The 25,653-nt window shown below is 37.9% G+C and overlaps 1 protein-coding gene and 2 long non-coding RNA genes across 3 annotated transcripts in view; 1 reads left to right on the forward strand and 2 right to left on the reverse strand.

Moving 5' to 3' along the window:
* Positions 1-947: 947 nt before the first annotated feature.
* LOC113466203 lies at positions 948-1,789 on the forward strand. Its single transcript, XR_003390673.1, has 2 exons — positions 948-1,414; positions 1,491-1,789. It is a non-coding gene; the product is annotated as an uncharacterized LOC113466203 (long non-coding RNA).
* Positions 1,790-3,652: 1,863 nt separating this feature from the next.
* Positions 3,653-8,544, reverse strand: LOC113466205. Its single transcript, XR_003390675.1, has 2 exons — positions 8,460-8,544; positions 3,653-7,589 (listed from the first exon to the last, which is right to left on the reverse strand). It is a non-coding gene; the product is annotated as an uncharacterized LOC113466205 (long non-coding RNA).
* Positions 8,545-9,520: 976 nt separating this feature from the next.
* LOC103506322 (casein kinase I) overlaps positions 9,521-25,653 on the reverse strand; it is a 39,157-nt gene continuing 23,024 nt past the window's right edge. Inside the window, exons 4-9 of the mRNA XM_026821395.1 lie at positions 23,783-23,953; positions 22,730-22,878; positions 13,982-14,062; positions 13,051-13,161; positions 12,351-12,457; positions 9,521-12,058 (exon numbers count right to left, since the gene is read on the reverse strand). Coding sequence (XP_026677196.1) covers positions 12,007-12,058; positions 12,351-12,457; positions 13,051-13,161; positions 13,982-14,062; positions 22,730-22,878; positions 23,783-23,953 — 671 coding nt within the window. The 3' untranslated portion in view covers positions 9,521-12,006. The remainder of the gene's footprint in view (positions 12,059-12,350; positions 12,458-13,050; positions 13,162-13,981; positions 14,063-22,729; positions 22,879-23,782; positions 23,954-25,653) is intronic.

Here is a 25,653-nt window from a genome sequence, read left to right on the forward strand (position 1 = left end):
TTTTTTTCCCCCGGTCCAAAATGATTTTTTTTTTTTTTTTTAATTCCCAACATTTTCCCAACAAATGAAATTCGTAAAATGAAATAAATATAAATAATCTTACTATTCAACACACAGGTGTAATAATGATTTTCATTATCATTTATTTTTTATTTCCCTCTGAAAACTATTTTTTTTTTTTTTTTCCTGTACATATTTTCTAGCATCTTATTTTTGAATTAGGTATTTTTATTATATCCGTTGTATAAAATGATTTAATTATTATTATCATTATTATTTATTAAATGATTGTATTAAAAAAAGGATGTCTTGTTATTTATTTTCCTCGAAATAGGTTTTCTTATAGGGAATCCAGCTACATGCTGGAAGCAAAAATAATAATAATAATCTGCAGAAAAATAAACCTCCTTTTGAAAAGTAGAAAAAAAATGCGAGAGGTTTTTTAAAGCTTCCCAGACTGTCTAGTAGCAAGGTCCCCACCCGACTGCCCTCTAGAGATGTGTAAAGATTCATTGAGCTAAAAAAATGAACTACTCTTTTCAGTGAACTAGATCCTCAAGAGTAGTTCTTTCAAAACTTGTAACTCGCTCTTTAGTTCCCTATACAAACACTCGTACCGGGCCTAAGGCAGGTGAAAAACAGAAAAGAAAAAAGATAATAATAAGAGATTCAATATTGAATCTCTTATTATTATCTTTTTTCTTTTCTGTTTTTCACCTGCCTTAGGCCCGGTACGAGTCTTAGGCCCGGAAGACAGGTGAAAAACAGAAAAGAAAAAGATAATAATAAGAGATTCAATATTGAATCTCTTATTATTATCTTTTTTCTTTTCTGTTTTTCACCTGCCTTAGGCCCGGTACGAGTGTTTGTATAGGGAACTAAAGAGCGAGTTACAAGTTTTGAAAGAACTACTCTTGAGGATCTAGTTCACTGAAAAGAGTTACCTAATCCAATACAATTCATCGTGCCGGTCAAAAATGCAAGCCGGCATGTATGAAATTGCCAATCTAAAACGTAGAGGTTACGCTAGCCGGCGTTATTCATATGAAATCACCGGTCCAAAAACCCGAGTATTGATTACTGGCCAAAAACGTAAGGTGGTTTGTGCACTAATAAGTGTTCAGGCTGGCCACGAGAGTCGAAGTTTGGCTTGCGTTTTATGACATTTCTATGAAACTGTCGGCCAGGCTAAAACGTAAGGTTTGTGCATAAAATATAAGTGCTAATGCCGGCCACGACAGCCTTTAGGTTTGTGTATAAATGCAAGCCTGCGTTTTGACCGTGTTATGTCCTATTGGGAATTACACAACTTTCTCTACCTTGTATAGGATTTCCTATAAGTGAGAGGTAATGGTAATTATTGACATGTTTAATTATAGTTTTTTTTTTTTTATCTGACTGTAAGTTAGAACAGGTCTAAAGATCCAGTGACACTACCTCAGTGATTTGTACAAGTGCAGACTTGAGTATCTGACTGTAAGTTAGAACAGGTCTAAAGATCCAGTGACACTACCTCAGTGATTTGTACAAGTGCAGACTTGAGGCTAATTTTTGAGGCGTTTTTTCATGTAGCTAGAATGTCCTGAAATACCTACATAATTAATTTGTAGGTAGAGAGAGATTTCAGTTTAATGAAACCATATAATATTATAGAAAAGGGAAATATTTTTTTCTTCTGAGAGCCCTCAGTTATCTTTAATAATCCTAACGAGGATGAATGAACCTCGAATTAGTCAGCAGTCCTTTGTAAATGTCCTCCCAGATATTGTTAAATACCCACCGCGCCCGCCGGTGCTTAGCATCTGTGTTCGATTTCAGTTTAATGAAACCATATAATATTATAGAAAAGGGAAATATTTTTTTTTCTTCTGAGAGCCCTCAGTTATCTTTAATGATCCTAACGAGGATGAATGAACCCCGAATTAGTCAGCAGTCCTTTGTAAATGTCCTCCCAGATATTGTTAAATACCCACCGCGCCCGCCGGTGCTTAGCATCTGTGTTCTTTAGCACACTATCAAATGAAGTTTTTACACTGGTATCACCAGACCCCCTTACACTAACTATCAAATCTGTATTATTTCTTATATTTATTTATTATTTTAAGACTGAAATTAATTATAAAAGAAATTAAAATTATATTAAATATATTGATGTACACACTTTTAATGAAACTACTATTTATAAATATTGTAAAAAAAAGTCAAAATTTATAAAGAAAGAAAAAAAATAAACAAAAAAGTATTTATTTGAAAAATATTCGTTTGTGTTTTTGATTTCCAATGTCTCAACTTCATGTCAACTGTGAAAAGTTGAATAAAAATCGGGGAAAAAATTTGCGAGAGGTTTTTTCAAGCTTCCCAGACCTGTCTAGTAGCAAGGTCCCCACCCGAATGCCCACCCAAAGTACCTAACTTTATCAGTAAACTGAAAAGGTTCAAAAGAGGAGGAGTCAAGTCTCAAAGCTATGGGAAATATTCTCCTACATTAAAAGTATCATGTGTAGGAGAACTTTTCCCTCACTTTGACTCAAGCCCCTCCTTTTTCTGAACTTCGATGCTGTGCTACCAAAGTTAGGTACTTTGGGAGGGCAGTAGAGATGCGACTTTTGACTCATCTTTGGGATTGAATCAAGGAACTACTCTTTTTTTCAACTCGCTCTTTGACTCCCGACTCTTCTCTGATACTTTCTACCCAGGGCACATGCGCGGAATCGTGGTATCCCCCCCCCCCTTCAGTACTGTCCGATTTTATCTTTGAATCCGGGCCTAAGGCAGGTGAAAAACAGAAAAGAAAAATACTATTTTAAAAGAAAAGAAAAAGATAATAATAAGAGATTCAATATTGAATCTCTTATTATTATCTTTTTCTTTTCTGTTTTTCACCTGCCTTAGGCCGGTACGAGTGTTTGTATAGGGAACTAAAGAGCGAGTTACAAGTTTTGAAAGAACTACTCTTGAGGATCTAGTTCACTGAAAAGAGTAGTTCATTTTTTTAGCTCAATGAATCTTTACACATCTCTAGAGGGCAGTCGGGTGGGGACCTTGCTACTAGACAGTCTGGGAAGCTTTAAAAAACCTCTCGCATTTTTTTTCTACTTTTCAAAAGGAGGTTTATTTTTCTGCAGATTATTATTATTATTTTTGCTTCCAGCATGTAGCTGGATTCCCTATAAGAAAACCTATTTCGAGGAAAATAAATAACAAGACATCCTTTTTTTAATACAATCATTTAATAAATAATAATGATAATAATAATTAAATCATTTTATACAACGGATATAATAAAAATACCTAATTCAAAAATAAGATGCTAGAAAATATGTACAGGAAAAAAAAAAAAAAAAAAGTTTTCAGAGGGAAATAAAAAATAAATGATAATGAAAATCATTATTACACCTGTGTGTTGAATAGTAAGATTATTTATATTTATTTCATTTTACGAATTTCATTTGTTGGGGAAAATGTTGGGAATAAAAAAAAAAAAAAACATATTGGTACGGGGGAAAAAAATCAAGGAAGAGTTAGATGGATATTTAAATCTCTGTTTTTCTTCCTTTGAATCTGATATTTCACATACATTTCTAAGGGGTTTAAAAATTTCATCAACATTTATCATACATGTGTACCTGTTCAAACTGACCATAGATCTACATTTTCCCCTAATTCAAATCCCCTTAACAGAATATTTTTTTTTCGCATGCCGTCTAAACACAAAGTTGCGTACTCTTAATTTACAAAAAGTGGTTTTCCAACAAAACGCGGATTTTTAGAAAGTCAGTTTAGACTCGTAAAACTTGCGAAATATTTCAACATACGAATACAACAGAAATATTTACCAAAAGAGGGAGGTTGGACTCAATGGTCCCTGAACCTCCAAAAAGAGCAAAAAAAATGTTGGACTTCAATTTAATATTTTTCTCGGCTTTTAACCCACATTGAAACTTCAAACAGAAAGTAGAAGGTTAAGTAGGTATCAATAAATTATTACAATTTTTCCAGAGGAAAAAAAGCGCCTTTTAAGCAGCGCCTACACTATCGACATCGCCTGAAAATACATACACAATATAAACTTTTGTCCACCAAAATCCTTTGATTTTAAGCTGTGTCCATACATGAGCCCATTGATCGACGGTCGACTGACACGTCCATTTTCTTCGCCTTTTCCCGTGTACAGACGGGATCGGCTTTTTCCGTCAGCCTCTCAATCAGCCCTAAGGGTGATTGCTTTGGGCCGACATTCGGTTTTGGCTACAAAATATAGATTTGGACAGCATTAAGCAAAAAAGAGCCCATAAGGGGAATTGCCTTATGGGTGGTTCTTTTCTGTTATATGATGTCCAATTATAAAACAAAAATTCTTCGATCGACAAAGTGAAACCGTCCACAGTTAATTGATGTCCGTGGATCATGTGTGGACAGAGCTTTTTACACCCACTGAGTGCCAGCCGATGTCGATTGACTTGTGGACGCACCTTTGTAAAGCAACATTTATAACAGAGCGAGCAAAAGCTCTTCATTTTCAGTGTCGTTATATAACAATGCTTTCTTAATTATTAAATTAATTATGGATGAGAGAGAAATATGAATTCACTGTACAATTGATTGAAGCATTTTATTACAGCAGAGAGTTATTTTAATCGTTTTTTTAATCACCGAATTATTTTAATATACGGAATTGGAACCCACGCTCTCCTGATTACCAGGCGAGCACTTCACCACTGAATCTGGTGGCAAAAGAAAAGGAATTCAAGCTTTCAAACGATTTTATCAGCTTTTCCCAACATGAATAAAATGCTGTGTATAAAAAAATTACGTAACAATACAAAAAAAAGCGTATGAAAATAAATTAAAATAAATACCTATATGAATCTTGGTTTCTTAAAGGCGCCTACACACAACGAGTTACTTAGTCCAGCCTATTGTTCCAAGTCAAAATGGATTCGAGTCAAATCATGTTTATTCGACACGAACCCATACCACAAAAGCCTAATTGCCTACACATCATAAATAAAGTCCGAATAGCAGTCTTGTTTTTTTTTTTTTTTTTTTTTTTTTTTTTTTTATGCAAATTCTCGATTTCAATACAGCTTCACATACGAGGTCACAAAAACATTGTTAACTTCACTTCAATGTGAAAGTTACATACGTTTACAAAATGCGATCACTGTTTCAAACACCATTTGGATTACCCTCAGTCCGTTTGGATTGATGAACTCTTGAATCCATTTGGACTGATGGACCTTTCATTCCATTTGGACTGGCATCAGTTCTGAAGAACTCTCTATTAATTTAGGACTGGCATCAGTCCATTTGGATTGGCTTAAGTTTATTTGGACTGATATACGCGTCGTATGTAGGCACCTTTAAGAGTGAGTAGGAGATTTCAGAATTCATCGTTTTGGGAGGGAGAGGGGACAGTATTAGAGTTGAAAACGTGCACAGAAATATAGTAGATGTATACAATATTTTGAGTTGCTGAGTTTATGAGCTGGGCTATACTTTCATTGTTAATACCTTGTGCACACCAGCAACAATTTCATTAGGAAAATTGTTTCTCAACAATCTAGATACGTTTTTGAAACAATCCAGCATTTTTTTAGGCTAGTATCCTACTCCAAGGCTAGCTTTAGTTTTGTACAGCTGGCTTTTGAAGTGGTTAGATATACAAGGTCAGATTCTTATAAGCTCAATCCATCTTTTAGGGCTTACACAAAGCCCCAATGTGGGCTTTATGTGTACACAAGGCTAGGCTTCAGAATAATTTTCTTTTCAATTTTAGGGGTGAGCTATAAAATAAAGCCTAGCCCAATTCAAAACCACAGCCTTAAGTCAGTTATTACTCTCTCGAAAAAATTAGAGATAGGAGCAACTATTGCGGAGAAAAAAGACACGACATCAACAATAATAGCATGAAAATATTTTAAATTCAAATTAAAATGTTTACGAACAAACCTGATAGAGAGAATAAATCAATTTATAGTCCAAGAAAAATAAGCGAACATAACGACTGTTTCAACAAGCCCATTTTTCTTGGGCTACTAAAAGTTAAAATTAAAAGTTTAACGACAAAAGATTTAACCTTTTTGCTGAAACAACAAAAAAAAGTTGAACGCGTCTCTTTCTTGTGGAATATGATTTCACAAGAAAAAAATGAGCTTTCTGTTAAATCTTGAATTAAAGGTTCTTACTTAAATTGTCTTTCAAGTACACAGTTAAATCATGAGAATGTCTCTTAATTCGGAAGTTTTTCAATCACTTTCATATTTTCTTTGAAATAAAATCGGAAGTTAATACAGGGTGTTTAAAAACAAGTGTTCCTCATAAAATTTCAAGAGGCACCGAACGGTTAATCCCGCGTAACTAGAAATTGTAATGGTGAATTTCACTAATGACTTAATGCGAGATTTAACTAATGGAAGAATTTTTAATGACCCAAAAAGGAGTTTTTAAAAACTCCTGTTTGGATCATTAAAAACTCCTTTTTGGATTATTAAAATTTCTCCCATTAGCGAAATCTCTCATTAAGTTATTGGTGAAATCCACCACAATAGTTACATATATAAAGTAATATTTAACCCTTACATGCCTATCTGTCCCAGACTTTCCGCGTAGATAATAGGGTATACTTTCATTTTAATCCATTTTAGCATTAAAAAAGTCTTTACCTAGACAACTTTACTAGATATTAAAAGAAAAAGTTACTACTGGTTGTTTCAAAAGTAAAAAATAAGAAAAGATATGTTTTGTGTTTTTTTCAATGAAAAAGGATCAGGTATGCCTACGGAAAGCTGCGATAGATGTTAGTAAAGAAATTTAACCGGTAGCCTGCGTCACTTAAATTAGGTTGAGGACCAGAAGGGAAATAAATAGACCAGTAGCTTGCGTCACATAAAATGTTTTGAGGACAAGTAGAATGTCGTCGCTGGAAAAACAACGCCAGCCCATCAACCATTTTGAGAACTTTTCAGAAGAAGGGGAAAAATTCCGCAGCGTAAAGGAGGGAAATTATTTATTTCCCAGGGGAAAAGAGGGAAAATCATTATTTCCCAGGGTTGAGGGGGAAATCATCTATTTCCCAGAGTAAAGGAGGGAAAATTATTATTATTTCCCAAGGTAAAGGAGGGAAAAAGGGAGAGAGGGAGAGGGAAGGAGAGAGGGAGAGAGAGAGAGAGAGAGAGAACGAGAAAAAAAGAACAAACAAACAATAACAAATGTAAAAAAAAAACATAATTTTCGAAAAAAAAAACCTAATGGTTGATAGGCAAAATCGTTATCTTGACCGACGGCAAAAATAGTCCAGGCGCCTATGTCAATTTTTCGAAAGGGGGGAAAACCTAATGGTTGATAGGCAAAATCGTTTCTCTTAAATGGTTGATAGGCAAAATCGTTTTCTAGCGCGACGGACGATGAAAATTAGTCCAGGCGCGCCTTATGTCACCTGAAGTGTGTTTAGCACGCTGTCGCGCGAATTGCTCTGGCTGGTCGCGCGTAGGAGCGTGACAGCTTCCCGTTCCGGACTGCACTGCACGACAGCTAGTCACTTTGCGCGACCGCCCTTCTTTTTCTTCCGCTTGAAGAAGCAGCAACATCTGGAGGGGGAGAAAACAGAGAGTGAGTGTAAGAATAAGCTGGAAAGATTACCTTTTGAGAATGTGATAAGTTTAAAATATTACGAGTATAAAAAGATTATTGAAATATGGAGATTAATTGCAAGAGGAGGCACTTAAATGATTTAAGGTAGAACCACACGAGAGCTGTATTCGATTATGTGACTTTTTTTCAGTCGTCATACGAAATTTCTCTTTGAACTAGTTTGGACTGGCAGCGACCAGCGAGTATGGTATTGGGCTATTGTCCAAACTAGTCCAAAGAGAAATTTCGTATGATGACTGAATTAAAAGTCCCATAATCGAATATAACTAGGTTTGGCCAAGGGAACTGTAACTGTTAAGGTCTTATCGTTCCGAAATCGAAGAGAGACGGAAGACAGGATAGGAGAAAGCCGGCCTTTCCGGGACCGAACATTATTCGTTCAGGATAAAATCCTCCCCGGGCGGGAATCGAACCCGCGGTCTAGCGTTTACAAGGCAGACGTATCACATTGAGCTTGCACCATGGAGGTCCCCGGCTCGATTCCCGGCGGAATCGAAGTTTTCTCGGTTCTTAGTAATAATAGTGCTTACTTATACTGCTCGCATAGGACTGAAAAGTCCCTTTACTCCAGCAGTAGGCTACTACTATTATTGTGATCAAATTCTCAAATTATACTGAGCATAAAATTCCATACTTCGGCTGAGATTGAACCCACGCCCTCCTGTTTACCAGGCGAGCGGATTGACCACTACACCACCGAGGCAGGTAGTACTCTGGAGGCAGTAAAACTGTGAATACTGTGATTGATAAAAAAAAGTTCTTTTTTACCACAAATAATAAAATTAACGATTTGAATGAATACTCACTTGGTTTCGTCTACAATTTCCACTTCTTGCTGGGCAGTGATGGGAGTGTTGGAATGTCCCGCGGTAGGATCATCCGTGCCGTATCAGCCCTAGGGTGATTGCTTTGGGCCGACATTCGGTTTTGACTACAAAATATAGAATTGGACAGCATTAAGCAAAAAAGAACCCATAAGGGGAATTGCATTATGGGTGGTTCTTTTCTGTTATATGGTGTCCAATTATAAAACAAAAATTCTTCGATCGACAAAGTGAAACCGTCCACAGCTAACTGATGTCCGTGGATCATGTGTGGACAGAGCTTTTTACACCCACTGAGTTCCAGCCGATGTCGATTGACTTGTAGACGCACCTTTGTAAAGCAACATTTATAACAGAGCGAGCAAAAGCTCTTCATTTTCAGTGTCGTTATATAACAATGCTTTCTTAATTATTAAATTAATTATGGATGAGAGAGAAATATGAATTCACTGTACAATTGATTGAAGCATTTTATTACAGCAGAGGGTTATTTTAATCGTTTTTTTTTAATCACCGAATTATTTTAATATACGGAATTGGAACCCACGCTCTCCTGATTACCAGGCGAGCACTTCACCACTGAATCTGGTGGCAAAAGAAAAGGAATTCAAGCTTTCAAACGATTTTATCAGCTTTTCCCAACATGAATAAAATGCTGTGTATAAAAAAATTACGTAACAATACAAAAAAAAGCGTATGAAAATAAATTAAAATAAATACCTATATGAATCTTGGTTTCTTAAAGTTGGTGGCAAAAGAAAAGAAGAAAAGGAATTCAAGCATTCAAACGATTTTATCAGCTTTTCCCAACATGAATAAAATGCTGTGTATAAAAAAATTACGTAACAATACAAAAAAAAAGCGTATGAAAATAAATTAAAATAAATACCTATATGAATCTTGGTTTCTTAAAGGCGCCTACACACAACGAGTTACTTAGTTCCAGCCTATTGTTCTAAGTCAAAATGGATTCGAGTCAAATCATGTTTATTCGACTCGAATCCATACCACAAAAGCCTAGTTGCCTACACACCATAAATAAAGTCCGAATAGCAGTCTTTTTTTTCCGCAAATTCTCGATTTCAATACATCTTCACATACGAGGTCACAAAAACATTGTTAACTTCACTTCAATGTGCAAGTTACGCTTGCAAGATGCGATCACTGTTTCAAACACCATTTGGATTACCCTCAGTCCGTTTGGATTGATGAACTCTTGAATCCAATTGGACTGATGGACCTTTCATTCCATTTGGACTGGCATCAGTTCTGAAGAACTCTCCATTAATTTAGGACTGGCATCAGTCCATTTGGATTGGCTTAAGTTCATTTGGACCGATATACGCGTCGTATGTAGGCACCTTTAAGAGTGAGTAGGAGATTTCAGAATTCATCGTTTTGGGAGGGAGAGGGGACAGTATTAGAGTTGAAAACGTGCACAGAAATATAGTAGATGTATACAATATTTTGAGTTGCTGAGTTTATGAGCTGGGCTATACTTTCATTGTTAATACCTTGTGCACACCAGCAACAATTTCATTAGGAAAATTGTTTCTCAACAATCTAGATACGTTTTTGAAACAATCCAGCATTTTTTTAGGCTAGTATCCTACTCCAAGGCTAGCTTTAGTTTTGTACAGCTGGCTTTTGAAGTGGTTAGATATACAAGGTCAGATTCTTATAAGCTCAATCCATCTTTTAGGGCTTACACAAAGCCCCAATGTGGGCTTTATGTGTACACAAGGCTAGGCTTCAGAATAATTTTCTTTTCAATTTTAGGGGTGAGCTATAAAATAAAGCCTAGCCCAATTCAAAACCACAGCCTTAAGTCAGTTATTACTCTCTCGAAAAAATTAGAGATAGGAGCAACTATTGCGGAGAAAAAAGACACGACATCAACAATAATAGCATGAAAATATTTTAAATTCAAATTAAAATGTTTACGAACAAACCTGATAGAGAGAATTTATAGCCCAAGAAAAATAAGCGAACATAACGACTGTTTCAACAAGCCCATTTTTCTTGGGCTACTAAAAGTTAAAATTAAAAGTTTAACGACAAAAGATTTAACCTTTTTGCTGAAACAACAAAAAAAAGTTGAACGCGTCTCTTTCTTGTGGAATATGATTTCACAAGAAAAAAATGAGCTTTCTGTTAAATCTTGAATTAAAGGTTCTTACTTAAATTGTCTTTCAAGTACACAGTTAAATCATGAGAATGTCTCTTAATTCGGAAGTTTTTCAATCACTTTCATATTTTCTTTGAAATAAAATCGGAAGTTAATACAGGGTGTTTAAAAACAAGTGTTCCTCATAAAATTTCAAGAGGCACCGAACGGTTAATCCCGCGTAACTAGAAATTGTAATGGTGAATTTCACTAATGACTTAATGCGAGATTTAACTAATGGAAGAATTTTTAATGACCCAAAAAGGAGTTTTTAAAAACTCCTGTTTGGATCATTAAAAACTCCTTTTTGGATTATTAAAATTTCTCCCATTAGCGAAATCTCTCATTAAGTTATTGGTGAAATCCACCACAATAGTTACATATATAAAGTAATATTTAACCCTTACATGCCTATCTGTCCCAGACTTTCCGCGTAGATAATAGGGTATACTTTCATTTTAATCCATTTTAGCATTAAAAAAGTCTTTACCTAGACAACTTTACTAGATATTAAAAGAAAAAGTTACTACTGGTTGTTTCAAAAGTAAAAAATAAGAAAAGATATGTTTTGTGTTTTTTTCAATGAAAAAGGATCAGGTATGCCTACGGAAAGCTGCGATAGATGTTAGTAAAGAAATTTAACCGGTAGCCTGCGTCACTTAAATTAGGTTGAGGACCAGAAGGGAAATAAATAGACCAGTAGCTTGCGTCACATAAAATGTTTTGAGGACAAGTAGAATGTCGTCGCTGGAAAAACAACGCCAGCCCATCAACCATTTTGAGAACTTTTCAGAAGAAGGGGAAAAATTCCGCAGCGTAAAGGAGGGAAATTATTTATTTCCCAGGGGAAAAGAGGGAAAATCATTATTTCCCAGGGTTGAGGGGGAAATCATCTATTTCCCAGAGTAAAGGAGGGAAAATTATTATTATTTCCCAAGGTAAAGGAGGGAAAAAGGGAGAGAGGGAGAGGGAAGGAGAGAGGGAGAGAGAGAGAGAGAGAGAGAACGAGAAAAAAAGAACAAACAAACAATAACAAATGTAAAAAAAAAACATAATTTTCGAAAAAAAAAACCTAATGGTTGATAGGCAAAATCGTTATCTTGACCGACGGCAAAAATAGTCCAGGCGCCTATGTCAATTTTTCGAAAGGGGGGAAAACCTAATGGTTGATAGGCAAAATCGTTTCTCTTAAATGGTTGATAGGCAAAATCGTTTTCTAGCGCGACGGACGATGAAAATTAGTCCAGGCGCGCCTTATGTCACCTGAAGTGTGTTTAGCACGCTGTCGCGCGAATTGCTCTGGCTGGTCGCGCGTAGGAGCGTGACAGCTTCCCGTTCCGGACTGCACTGCACGACAGCTAGTCACTTTGCGCGACCGCCCTTCTTTTTCTTCCGCTTGAAGAAGCAGCAACATCTGGAGGGGGAGAAAACAGAGAGTGAGTGTAAGAATAAGCTGGAAAGATTACCTTTGAGAATGTGATAAGCTTAAAATATTACGAGTGTAAAAAGATTATTGAAATATGGAAATTAATTGCAAGAGGAGGCACTTAAATGATTTAAGGTAGAACCACACGAGAGCTGTATTCGATTAGATTGACCACTACACCAACGAGGCAGGTAGCAGTAATACTGTGAATACTGTGATTGAAAAAAAAAGTTCTGCTTTACCACAAATAATAAAATTAACGATTTGAATGAGTACTCACTTGGTTTCGTCTACAATTTCCACTTCTTGCTGGGCAGTGATGGGAGTGTTGGAATGTCCCGCGGTAGGATCATCCGTGCCGAGCTCCCCATTCGTAGAACTCACCACCTGAGGAGAGGAAGCACATGGGAGAGAATCACATTAGTACCTACATAATATGGAGCTTCTTGCAACCTGCGTTGCCTGGTATGGATAGATAATACCAGGTATTTCATTTCATATTACTATCGATTTCATTATACACTTTGCCTAAGAACGATAGGCATTTCTTAGAATGAATGTGTATTCTATAGAATCCAGTAAGATATACGCGAATACAAGGGTCGTTTGATGTGCCTGGAAACTCGGTTACTTAAAGCGTATTTTGAGACGATTTCCCCTCTTCTGAAGCTCATTTCCCCCTTTGCCTTTGATTGATAGATATTGATGGACGAAGTGTCTGATAGATCCATAAAAATTCGGCCATTTTTTTTCTTTTTTCTTTTGAAGAGGTTTGAAAGAGGGAACTGTAACTGCTAAGGTCTTATCGTCCCACAATCGAAGAGAGAAGGAAGACAGGATAGGAGAAAGCCAGCCGTTCCGAGAACGAACGAACCTTATCCGTTCAGAATAAAGTCCGCCTCGGGCGGGAATCGAACCCGCGGCCTAGCGCTTACAAGGTAGACGCGCTACCGACCAAGCTAACTAGGCTTTTTCCTTACCTGTACGGAGCCATGTCTGTCTGCCGGCGTGAGGTTCCCCAGGGTGTGACCTTGAAGTTTACTATTGCCGCTGTTGTCCGGCCACGCGTTGCCGGCGTTCTTGCCGCCACCCTGCGCATGCGCACACAACACACACAAAGAGAGAGAGAGAGAAAGAGAGAGAGAGAGAGGGAGGGAGAGAGAGAGAGGGAGGGAGAGAGAGAGAGAGAGAGAGAGAGAGGGAGGGAGAGAGAGAGAGAGGAAGAGAGAGAGAGAGGAAAGAAAGAGGGAGAGAGATAGAGAGAGAGAGAGAAGAGAGAAAGGGAGGTGAGAGAGAAAGAGAGAGAAATGTACATTATTAGAGGGGTTAGTTTTAGCAAGAAATTTAATTAGGACCAAAAACACATACACAAAAGTAGTTTTCACACATACATACCAAGGATTTTTTTACTATGTGGCTTTTTTTTTAGTAATCATACGAAATTTCTCTTTGGACTGGCAGCGGTTGTGGTGGTACCAAAACGTCCAAAGAGAAATTTCTTCTGACTCGAAAAAAAGTCACATAATAAAGTACGGCTCTCATTTAAATTCCGTACACAAATTTTATTTGGAACCACTTTAGGAACCACGTATTCGTTTATTTAGTTTTTTTTCCACTTCTTTCGCCCCTATAGTTAAGGGCCACCCTACGAGTGTAGGAGAAGTAGTTCCATCATTTCAACAGTCTGCTTGTTGGATCAGTTGAGGGAAAGAGCATGGAAAAAGCGTCAGGACTATACAACACATAGGTTAGTATGGACTACTAACAAACACAGTGAGTGAAAATTATTTCCTCTAAGTTCAGGATAATTGTAAGTTAAGTGTGAGTGTTGGCAAAACAAAAATGTCATTTAATAAGGATTTTGAAAATAGAACACTGCCCGTCTCCCATCCATTTGAAAGCCACACTCACCTTCTTGGTGTCATTGGTTCTCTCCCTGCTCGGTGATAGAATCGTTTCGTGCCCCGTCTGCAGCGATCCTACCGGCGTGGACTGGAAACAAGGGAAAAAGAAGAAAAATAATGAAAAATTGGATAATTGATGAGTAGGATGAAAATTTCGATTTTTTATTTTTTTTTTTTTAAGATGAGTGTTCCACCGCCGTTTTTATTTCGTAGCAATGAAACAACCGCTACATTAGACCCATGTGGCCTGTGTCGTAGCATGCCCATCCCGTAGTATGCCTCTCATCAGATGGGCGAGAAGAGACACAATACTTCCCATTTAGGTGCTGGGTCAACACGAGAACACCAGAAAGTAACCCGTTGAAATATTTGCAATCGAAAAACGAGTACAAACTTTTGTCGATGGTGGGATTCGAACCCGGGACCTTCTGCATGGCAAGCAAGCACGTTACCACTGGACCAACCGTGCCCCCATCCATTTGGAAGGCACACTCACCTTCTTGGTGTCATTGGTTCTCTCCCTGCTCGGTGATAGAATCGTTTCGTGCCCTGTCTGCAGCGATCCTACCGGCGTGGACTGGAAACAAGGGAAAAAGAAGAAAAATAATGAAAAATTGGATAATTGATGAGTAGGATGAAAATTTCGATTTTTTATTTTTTTTTTTTTAAGATGAGTGTTCCACCGCCGTTTTTATTTCGTAGCAATGAAACAACCGCTACATTAGACCCATGTGGCCTGTGTCGTAGCATGCCCATCCCGTAGTATGCCTCTCATCAGATGGGCGAGAAGAGACACAATACTTCCCATTTGGGTGCTGGGTCAACACGAGAACACCAGAAAGTAACCCGTTGAAATATTTGCAATCGAAAAACGAGTACAAATTTTTGTCGGATTCGAACCCGGGACCTTCTGCATGGCAGGCAAGCGCGTTACCACTGGACCAACCGTGCCCCCTTGCAAAAGAAAAAAAGGGGGGAATAAAGGAGGAAAAAAATTAAAAACGAGACAAACAACACGAACAAATTGGTAACAATAACAGCTTATTTTAGTACAAACATTCAAAAATATTTATATCAGTACATGGTTTTACGTTTCTCTTCGATTTTCCAGTGAGCTCCTAAAGTTTAAATATCCTGCTCAAAAATTGTGCAAAAAATTGCAAATTTTAGACGAGGTTTAAAAAACAAATAAAATAATGATAAAAATCTACACTTTACTTCTCAACTGTGTCTGTGCCGTAGCATGTCTCCTTTTCAACACAATGTGCGGGCAATATTTTGCTTAAAATACAAGGCTAGTAACTTGAACAAAATACAAGCTAGAAAAAACTTTGAAATATCCTGCTTAAAAATTGCAAATTTTACACGAGGTTTAAAAATAAATAAAATATTAATAAAAATCTACACTTTACTCAAACTCTCAACTGTGTCTGTGCCGTAACATGTCTCCTTTTCAACACAATGTGCGGGCAATATTTTGCTTAAAATACAAGGCTAGTAACTTGAACAAAATACAAGCTAGAAAAAACCTAGTAACTTGTGGATGAACAAAGGACCCGTGAAATGAAAAACCTATTAACTTCAATAGAAAACTGGGTCACATTCTAAGATAGGCACTAAGTTTTTCATTTCACAGGAGAATGACCTAAAAAAAAGTGCCACACTTCAGAAAATACCAATTACATACGCATATACCATATTGAGGACTAAGCGCTTTTGAGTGCTTTGCTTACCTGCACTAAGTTTTTCATTTCACAGGAGAATGACCTAAAAAAAAAGTGCCACACTTCAGAAAATACCAATTACATACGCATATACCATATTGAGGACTAAGCGCTTTTGAGTGCTTTGCTTACCTTCGTAGATTTTGTTTTCTTGCGATTACTCGGAGCCGCTTCTCGCATCAATTTGTATTGATCCAAATTTTTGGGCTTCAAAATTAAAATCACCGCCAAAAAATTCCACACAAAAGAAAACAAAAATCCAAATTTTGGTTTACAATAAAGAAAAATCAAAGTTTTTCGTGGAAAGCATGCAAAAAACAAAAACAAATGAAAATCAATAATGAGCTGGATAAAAAAGATGTGAATCTGGTAAAAAAAAAAAAAAAAAAAAAAAAAAACAAACCACTAAGTTTTTCATTTCACAGGAGAATGACCTAAAAAAAAAAGTGCCACACTTCAGAAAATACCAATTACATGCGCATATACCATATTGAGGACTAAGCGCTTTTGAGTGCTTACCTTCGTAGATTTGGTTTTCTTGCGATTACTCGGAGCCGCTTCTCGCATCAATTTGTATTGGTCCAAATTTTTGGGCTTCAAAATTAAAATCACCGCCAAAAAATTCCACACAAAAGAAAACAAAAATCCAAATTTTTGGTTTACAATAAAGAAAAATCAAAGTTTTTTGTGGAAAGCATGCAAAAAACAAAAACAAAAGAAAATCAATAATGAGCTGGACAAAAAAGGGTGTGAATGTGGTAAAAAAAAAAAAAAAATGTAAATCAGAAAAGCGGAAAAAGAGATGTGTAAAAAAAAAAAGAAAACAAAAATCCAAATTTTTGGTTTACAATAAAGAAAAATCAAAGTGTTTCATGGAAAGCATGCAAAAAACAAAAAAACAAATGAAAATCAATAATGAGCTGGACAAAAAAGGGTGTGAATGTGGTAAAAAAAAATGCAAATCAGAAAAGCGAAAAAAGAGATGTGTAAAAAAAATCATCGTCACTTAAAAATCTTGACAGTAATACAGTGACGATAAGGCCCTTAAAAAGTAAGAAATTGGTAAATTAAAAGGGGAAAGAAAGAAAGAACACAAATAGTTTTCCTATTTTTTCATGTCGTGTTGTCATGTGTTAGGATGGTTAAAATTTGCTTCTTTCAGATGAGGTCAAATTTTCTCACTCTTTACACCAAATCTCTATTGTTTGGACAAGATTAGGATATATTTATGGCCGAGACAGAGACAAGGACATTGAGAAGGAGGAGGGATTGGAGATTCTCCGTCTTCTTCTTTACGTTCGGGCCGCGAAATATGGAGGCAATGAATTCTGGAAGAGAGACAAAGAAGAGGAACTTTCGGGAGATAGAGAAAAGGGGTTGGATGAAAAAGTTAGTTTAGGAGAATCCTGCCACTTAGGAGCCGCCTAACATTAACACAAAACAAGGTCGGAGAGGTTTAGCTTCAGTGAGAGTGGAGAAGCTTAGAAAGGGATAAATGGACATACTATAAAATCTCTTGACAGTAATACACTGAGGATAAGGCCCTTAAAAAAGTAAAAAGTAAGAAATTGGTAAATTAAAATTGTATCAAAATAAATAAATAATAAAAGGGGAGAGAAAGAAAGAACACAAATAGTTTTCCTATTATTTCATGTCGTGTTGTCATGTGTTAGGATGGTTAAAAATTTGCTTCTTTCAGATGAGGTCAAATTTTCTCACTCTTTACACAAATCTCTATTGTTTGGACAAGATTAGGATATATTTATGGCCCCGACAGAGACAGAGACAAGGACATTGAGAAGGAGGAGGGATTGGAGATTCTCCGTCTTCTTCTTTACGTTCGGGCCGCGAAATATGGAGGCAATGAATTCTGGAAGAGAGACAAAGAAGAGGAACTTTCGGGAGATAGAGAAAAGGGGTTGGTGGGAAAAGCTAGTTTAGGAGAATCCTGCCACTTAGGAGCAGCCTAACATTAACACGAAACAAGGTCGGAGAGGTTTAATAATAATAATAGACTCTTGAGTGGAAGGTAACCACTAGGCGAGGTTAACGCCGGAGGCGTTTTCTACCACCTAACCATTAGAGCTCCATTACTATGTAATCACACTCTCAAATAAATGAGGATAAAATTCCATGCCTCGGCTGGGATCGAACCCACGCCCTCCTGTTTACGTCAAATTTTCAGATAAAGAAGGATAAAATCCCATATCTCAGCTGGGATCGAACCCACGCCCTCCTGTTTACCAGGCGAGCGTCTTGACCAGTACGATACCGAGGAGGTTTAGCTTTAGTGAGAGTGGAGAAGCTTAGAAAGGGATAAATGGACCTACTATAAGTAGGTACTAGGTTTAGGAGAAGCATGCTACGACACAGACATGGACACAATTATCAAAAAATGGACAAAGAAAAAAAAAAAAAAAAAAAAAAAAAAAAAAAAACACACACAAAAATTTCCAACTATGAGCAAAAAATTAAGAAGAAGGGGATCTTTATACATACAAAAATTTCCTATTATGGGGTCGGTTTTTTTTTAAGTACAGTAGTACGTACCCCGATTTTATGAACCTCAGTTATATGAACTCGAAAATCCGAGTTTTTTTAAATGTAAAAAAAAAAAAATGTAAATGCAATTTCTTTGTGTTATTATGTCACAACTTTGGTGCTCACTGCAGCATTGTAGGATTTTTCCCAGATAGAATAATTAGACTTACTTTATCATGGACACTCGCTGCTCTCGGACACGATAAAGTAATGGTGAATTTCAACAATGAACTTAATGAGAGATTTCACTAATGGAAGAATTTTCAATCATCCAAAAAGGAGTTTTCAATTATCCAAAAGGGAGCTTTGAATGATCCAAAAAGGAGGAGTTTTCAAAAAACTAATTTTTGGATCATTAAAAAATCCTTTTAGGACCATTGAAAATTCTCCTATTAGTGAAATATTTCATTGAGTCATTTGTGAAATTCACCATAAGTCTAATTAATGTAACGACCGTTGCAATGAACTCTCAAGAATAGATTCACAGAGAGAGAGAGAGCAGTGCACACTGGTGAAACCTCGCTGTGCATTAACATAGAAAAAAGGTTTCATGAAACGCGTTTCACTAGTGTGCATTGCGTAGTCACAAAAGATCGAACCAGGTCGCAGTGACATATGTAGGGTAGTTATTGTAGCCGATGGCCCTACTTATACCAAACAGTGTGCATTGCGCCTAAGGATCGATCAAATTGTTTAATCCGAGAGTTTAACTTGAACCAAGTTTAATCTCAGACTGTCTACCTGGGTGTCCTTCACACAGCACTTCGATGGGGGTGGCGCGTTTGGTGTCTCCAATCTTCTGGTAGCGCTCCTTGAGGGTGTCCGCCTTGAGGCCTTGCCAGGGTAGAGAGCCGCGCAGGAAGTACATGAACATGTGGCCCAGGGCTTCCAGGTCGTCCCTTCGACTTTGCTCTGGAGGAGAGAAGAAGTGGCATTAGATAAAATTAGAAGTATCAGAAGATTAGAACATACCTTATTCTTGGCCGATCTTGCCACTGAGAGTTACATACACAGTGTCAAGGATTTTCTTTGACGTCAACCTTTTGGCTTACAGAGGTCAGTATTTCTTAAAACTCTGGATTACCTGACAATTCTCTGTAGTGGAATGTCCCGCGGTAGGATGACACTAATCTACTTAAAATCGTAGAATTATATGCACTTAAATAAAAAGAGGTTTGATGGAGAAAACTATAAAGCTGTGTTCACACACAGTCGAGGCCGTCGATCGGCATGGCGATAGATTCATGGTGAATCTATATTGTCGAGGCAGTGTGGACGGTTTCAATCATCGATCAAGCGCCGTCAACTATGTGATGTGGACGTAAGTACACAACTTAAGAACGGAGGTCTTATCGTCCCGAAATTGACAAGAGGACAGGATAGGAGAAAGCCAGCCGTTCCGATAACGAATCACATCTGTTAAGGATAAAGTTCTCCCCGGGCGGGAATCGAACCCGCGACCACTTACTTACGCTACCCTCCAAGCTAACAAGGCTGAAAATATTTCCCTTTTAAAGATGTCCATATACCTACGAGTATTTAATTAGCGCTTAACGCTTACAAGGCAGACGCGCTATCTTCCAAGCTAACTAGGCTGACTACACTTGTTTTGATACACTCTGTAGAATAGTACAGAATACCTCACGAAACCAGACCAAATCACAAGACCATAACAAAACATCTGCAGACATAGAGTGAGAGTACCATCTAGCCGTTTTAAAGATGTCCATATACCTAACTACGAGTATTTAATTAGCGCTTAGCGCTTACAAGGCAGGCGCGCTACCTTCCAAGCTAGCTAGGCTGACTACACTTGTTTTGATACACTCTGTAAAATAGTACAGAATACCTCACGAAACCAGACCAAATCACAAGACCATAACAAAACATCTGCAGACATAGAGTGAGAGTACCATCTAGCCAGACACCAGACAAACCAAATAACAGCAGACAGGCCAAATAACAGCAGACAGGCACACCAATTGGCACCCAGGCTACCCGACTTACCAAACAATATTCAGAAATACAATAACATGGGTTCCAAAACATGTGGCCCAGGGCCTCCAGGTCGTCCCTTCGACTTTGCTCTGGAGGAGAGAAAAAGTGGCATTAGATAAAATTAGAAGTATCAGAAGGTTAGAACATACCTTATTCTTGGCCGATCTTACCACTCAGAGTTACATACACAGTGTCAAGGATTTTCTTTGACGTCAACCTTTTGGCTTACAGAGGCCAGTATTTCTTAAATTCTGGATTACCTGACAATTCTCTGTAGTAGGATCGGGCATTATAAGATGACACTAAACAATAACTTTAACACAACAGTCTAAGAAAAGGACATTGGGACTCACCTTTGCCTAAATGTGTGTTGATACTCATATACCTCGCCGTTCCCGTGAGGCTCTTATGTTCTCGATACGGAATATGACGACCCATCACTAATTGGGACTCACCTTTGCCTAAATGTGTGTTGATACTCATATACCTCGCCGTTCCCGTGAGGCTCTTATGTTCTCGATACGGAATATGCTTGTTCGTATCTACATCAATGTATTCCTTGGCTAGTCCAAAGTCTGAAATCAAACACGGAAAACCACCGCGACGTAAGAACTCCTTAAAAAAACAGTTTCTATTCCGGGGCCATTTGGTTCGCAACACTTGCGCCAATGTTGGAAAACGTTGAGCAACTTTCATTTCGCTAAGAAAAATGTTTCAGAAACAAGTCTGGAGATTGGAAAAAGTTGCTGTATTGTTGCAAAAAACATATCTGGATTGTTGAGAAACACTCGCTCTCTTTTCACATCTTTATGAGAAAGGTGAGTTCAGGTTCAACTTACCTATTATGAACGGAAAACAAAGTGTTAACGAATGGAATAAAAAGTATGACATGAATCTGACAGTATATGAGAAGGGTTTCGTCCATGAAAGGTCCTAAAAACAAAAGTTAGTACTTAAAAAAGTCCCTAAGGGACCCAAAAATTGATGAAGAAAATTAATTGTTAATGTGTTAAACAACTCTGCCAAATTCTATGGAAATCGAGAGAAAAAAAAACTGCCGAGTCTTCTTCTTCGCCTTTTCCAGTGGTCAGACAGGGTCGGCGTTTTTCGTCAGCCTCTCAATCAGTGATTGATTTGGGCTGACATTTGGTTTTGGCTACAATTTTTTCACGAGTGAATACCCTTCGCACTCAACCTTAAAGTTGCTATTCTTTAGCGAGGGAAATTTTAGGCTGGTATCCCCTCTGTTTAAAGTCCCACAGCCAGACTAAGATGGTCTACTACCTGTTCCCCAAGAATTATTCAGTGACCCGCACACTACCTCAAGTGTTAAGTTTTTGTCCCGCAAACATTAGAGGAGGAGAACTATCGATAGTCGGCGCCATCGATAGTTATCGATAGTTTATCAAAAAATCGATAGTTTTTTTTATTACATATTATCCTTGTTTCTAAAGGTCTTATCCCTCAAAAAGACCTAACCTAACCTTATTTAAAGAAAATTATTAACTGTACACGTATTAATTGTCTAAGCAGCCTAACATTAACACAAAACAAGGTCGGAGAGGTTTAGCTTCAGTGAGAGTGGAGAAGCTTAGAAAGGGATAAATGGACATACTATAAGTAGGTACTAGGTTTAGGAGAAGCATGCTACGACGCAGACATCGACACAAGCATTATTATCAAAAATTGGACAAAGCTACAAAAGAACATGAAAAAATCTAAATACTTTCCAAAAAAGGAGCAGCGGAATAACACCGTATCAGGTAATCAGTATCCGATTTACTCAATGTGTACTTTACTAAGCTTACTGACATTTTTGGTTGGATAATTGTTGGGTTTACGATGTATCGTAAGCCCAACAATTACTCTACCATTAATATTGTTAGGAAAGAACATGAAAAAATCTAAATACTTTCCAAAAAAGGAGCAGCGGAATAACACCGTATCAGGTAATCAGTATCCGACTTACTCAATATGTACTTTACTAAGCTTACTGACATTTTTGGTTGGATAATTGTTGGGTTTACGATATATCGTAAGCCCAACAATTACTCTACCATTAATATTGTTAGGGTGATTCTGATACTGATATCGGAGCCTGATTTGGTGTTAATTTTCGTTTATGTGGGTAATTCTCTCACGACTCTTTCTCCTATGAAGGTTTTCTTCCGCAAAAATGCACTACATGAATGCCACCTTTTCTGCAGCTTTTCTTCCGCAAAAATATATTGCAGGAATGCCACCATTTCTGCAGCGGTAAACAAGCGGTTTTGTACCCCCACAGACATACAGACAAACACACAGACGCACAAACACACACTCACCATAGCTCGTCCGGTCCAGTCGAATTCTCCGTCGTCCACATATCCTCTCCTCTCAAACAGTTCGGCAAAGATTCGCCTCAAGCCTAACCTAGCCTAGCCTAGCCCTGAGTATAGTGGCTTTGCCACAAAGATTGAACCCTACAGACATACAGACAGACGCACACTCACCATAGCTCGTCCGGTCCAGTCGAATTCTCCATCGTCCACATAGCCTCTCCTCTCAAACAGTTCGGCAAAGATTCGCCTCAAATGATCGTAGTCCGGCGTTTCGAAGAAGTCCAGCCGACGAACGTAGCGGAGGTACGTGGATAACTCTTCTGCAAAGTAGAATAAAATAGATTAGGATAGAATAATTAGACTTACTTTATCATGGACACTCGTTGCTCTCGGACACGATAAAGTAATGGTGAATTTCAACAATGAACTTAATGAGAGATTTCACTAATGGGAGAATTTTCAATCATCCAAAAAAGGAGTTTTCAATTGTCCAAAAGGGAGCTTTGAATGATCCAAAAAGGAGGAGTTTTCAAAAAACTAATTTTTGGGTCATTAAAAAATCCTTTTAGGATCATTGAAATACGTCCAGGATAATTGTAAGTTAAGTGTGAGTGTTGGCAAAACAAAAATGTCATTTAACAAGGATTTTGAAAATAGAACACTGCCCGTCTCCTATCCATTTGGAAGGCACACTCACCTTCTTGGTGTCATTGGTTCTCTCCCTGCTCGGTGATAGAATCGTTTCGTGCCCTGTCTGCAGCGATCCTACCGGCGTGGACTGGAAACAAGGGAAAAAGAAGAAAAATAATGAAAAATTGGATAATTGATGAGTAGGATGAAAATTTCGATTTTTTATTTTTTTTTTTTTAAGATGAGTGTTCCACCGCCGTTTTTATTTCGTAGCAATGAAACAACCGCTACATTAGACCCATGTGGCCTGTGTCGTAGCATGCCCATCCCGTAGTATGCCTCTCATAATCATTGAAAATTCTCCTATTAGTGAAATATTTCATTGAGTCATTTGTGAAATTCACCATAAGTCTAATTAATTTAACGACCGTTGCAATGAACTCTCAAGGATAGATTCACACAGAGAGAGCATAGGGTGTTTATTATAGCCAATGGCCCTACTTATACCAAACAGTGTGCATTGCGCCTAAGAATCGATCAAATATTTTAATCCGAGAGTTTAACTTGAACCAAGTTTAAACTCAGACTGTCTACCTGGGTGTCCTTCACACAGCACTTCGATGGGGGTGGCGCGTTTGGTGTCTCCAATCTTCTGGTAGCGCTCCTTGAGGGTGTCCGCCTTGAGGCCTTGCCAGGGTAGAGAGCCGCGGAGGAAGTACATGAACATGTGGCCCAGGGCCTCCAGGTCGTCCCTTCGACTTTGCTCTGCAGGAGAGAAAAAGTGGCATTAGATAAAATTAGAAGTATCAGAAGATTAGAACATACCTTATTCTTGGTCGATCTTGCCACTGAGAGTTATACAGTGTCAAGGATTTTCTTTGACGTAAACCTCTTGGCTTACAGAGGCCAGTATTTCTTAAACTCTGAATTACCTGACAATTCTCTGTGGTAGGGTCGGGCATTATAGGATGACACTAAAAAATAACTTCAACGCAACAGTCTAAGAAGAGGTCTTTCAATTCCCGCCCGGGGCGGATTTTATCCTGATGGGATAATGTTCGTTCTCGGAACGGCTGGCTTTCTTCTATACCTTGTTTTCCTTCTCTCTTCGATTTCGGGACGATAAGACCCTAGCAGTTACAGTTCCCTCTGTCAAACCTCTTTAAAAAAAAAATAGAATTTCAAAATGAATTGCCTCATTTAGGTTTTAAGATACTCAAATTTTGATGAAATGTTTGCCACAAATATTTTATGTACGTACCACTGTTTCTATCTTTGGTCACATGTAGAAACCATTTTGAAAAGAGATGGAGACGTAATTCTTTTACCTACGCATAGGCGCTAATACTCAGCTTCTTTAGGTGTACAAACATATCTTTTAAAGGGACACACCCTTAACTCTTTTAGCTTCTGTGCTTGAAACAAAAAGGTCCGGATTGCGGAGTCATTTATTTTCTCCGTTCACGGGATTCGAACCCAGGACATTGGGACTAGTGACGGGTAAATACCCGGGTACTTATTTTTGGGGTAAATACCCAATTTTTATAAATACCCGGGTATTTTCAATTTTAAGCTCTAAAGTTCTTAAGAAGCTCTTTTCTTTTTTCTTTTTTTCAGCCTAGTTAGCACTAGTTAGAGCTCGGAGGATAGCGCGCCTGCCTTATAAGCGCGAGGTCGCGGGCTCGAATCTGGCCCGACACCAATTTTAGAATTTTATCCTACATCAGATGAGGTTGGAACGGCCGGCTTTCTCCTTTCCTAGCTGTGTTCCTTTTCTCTTCGCTTTCGGGACGATGAGACCTTAGCAGTTACGTACAGTTCCCTCTGTCAAACCTCTTGAGGTGTGTCGAAACATGGTCGATCGACGGCCTTCAACTATGTGTGGGCACACCTTTAAAAATGATAATAAATTTGAACTGCTACCTAAAAGCTATCAAAAAAAATACACCTATTTTGTACCAAATACACGAGACCTTCTATAGACTGCGGGAGTAAAGGGACTTTTCAGTCTCATTCTGGCAGTATAAACAGGGTAGGTATATTCTATTTAGTCCACCTGATGAGTCGGCAAGAGTGACCTACCATTAGAGTACCAAGAAAAACCCCTACGGTAGAAACACACTACCATCACGTCACGTGAACTCATGGGGAGTTAGTAATAGCTCAAAGTTTTCACACAATATTATAGGTATTTTTTTTTAAGAGGTTTGACAGAGGGAACTGTAACTGCTATGGTCTTATCGTCCCGAAATCGAAGAGAGAAGGAAGACAGGACACCAATTGGCACCCAGGCTACCCGACTTACCAAACAATATTCAGAAATACAATAACATGGGTTCCATTCATCACATATTTTTTACTTTCGTTACCTATGAGAAACTCTTTTCTTTTTTCTTTTTTTTTTCAGCCTAGTTAGCACTAGTTGGAGCTTGGAGGATAGCGCGTCTGCCTTATAAGCGCGAGGT

Source organism: Diaphorina citri, unplaced genomic scaffold (assembly GCF_000475195.1).
Source record: "Diaphorina citri unplaced genomic scaffold, Diaci psyllid genome assembly version 1.1 scaffold227, whole genome shotgun sequence".
In the NCBI taxonomy this organism is placed as follows: Eukaryota; Metazoa; Arthropoda; class Insecta; order Hemiptera; family Psyllidae; genus Diaphorina; species Diaphorina citri.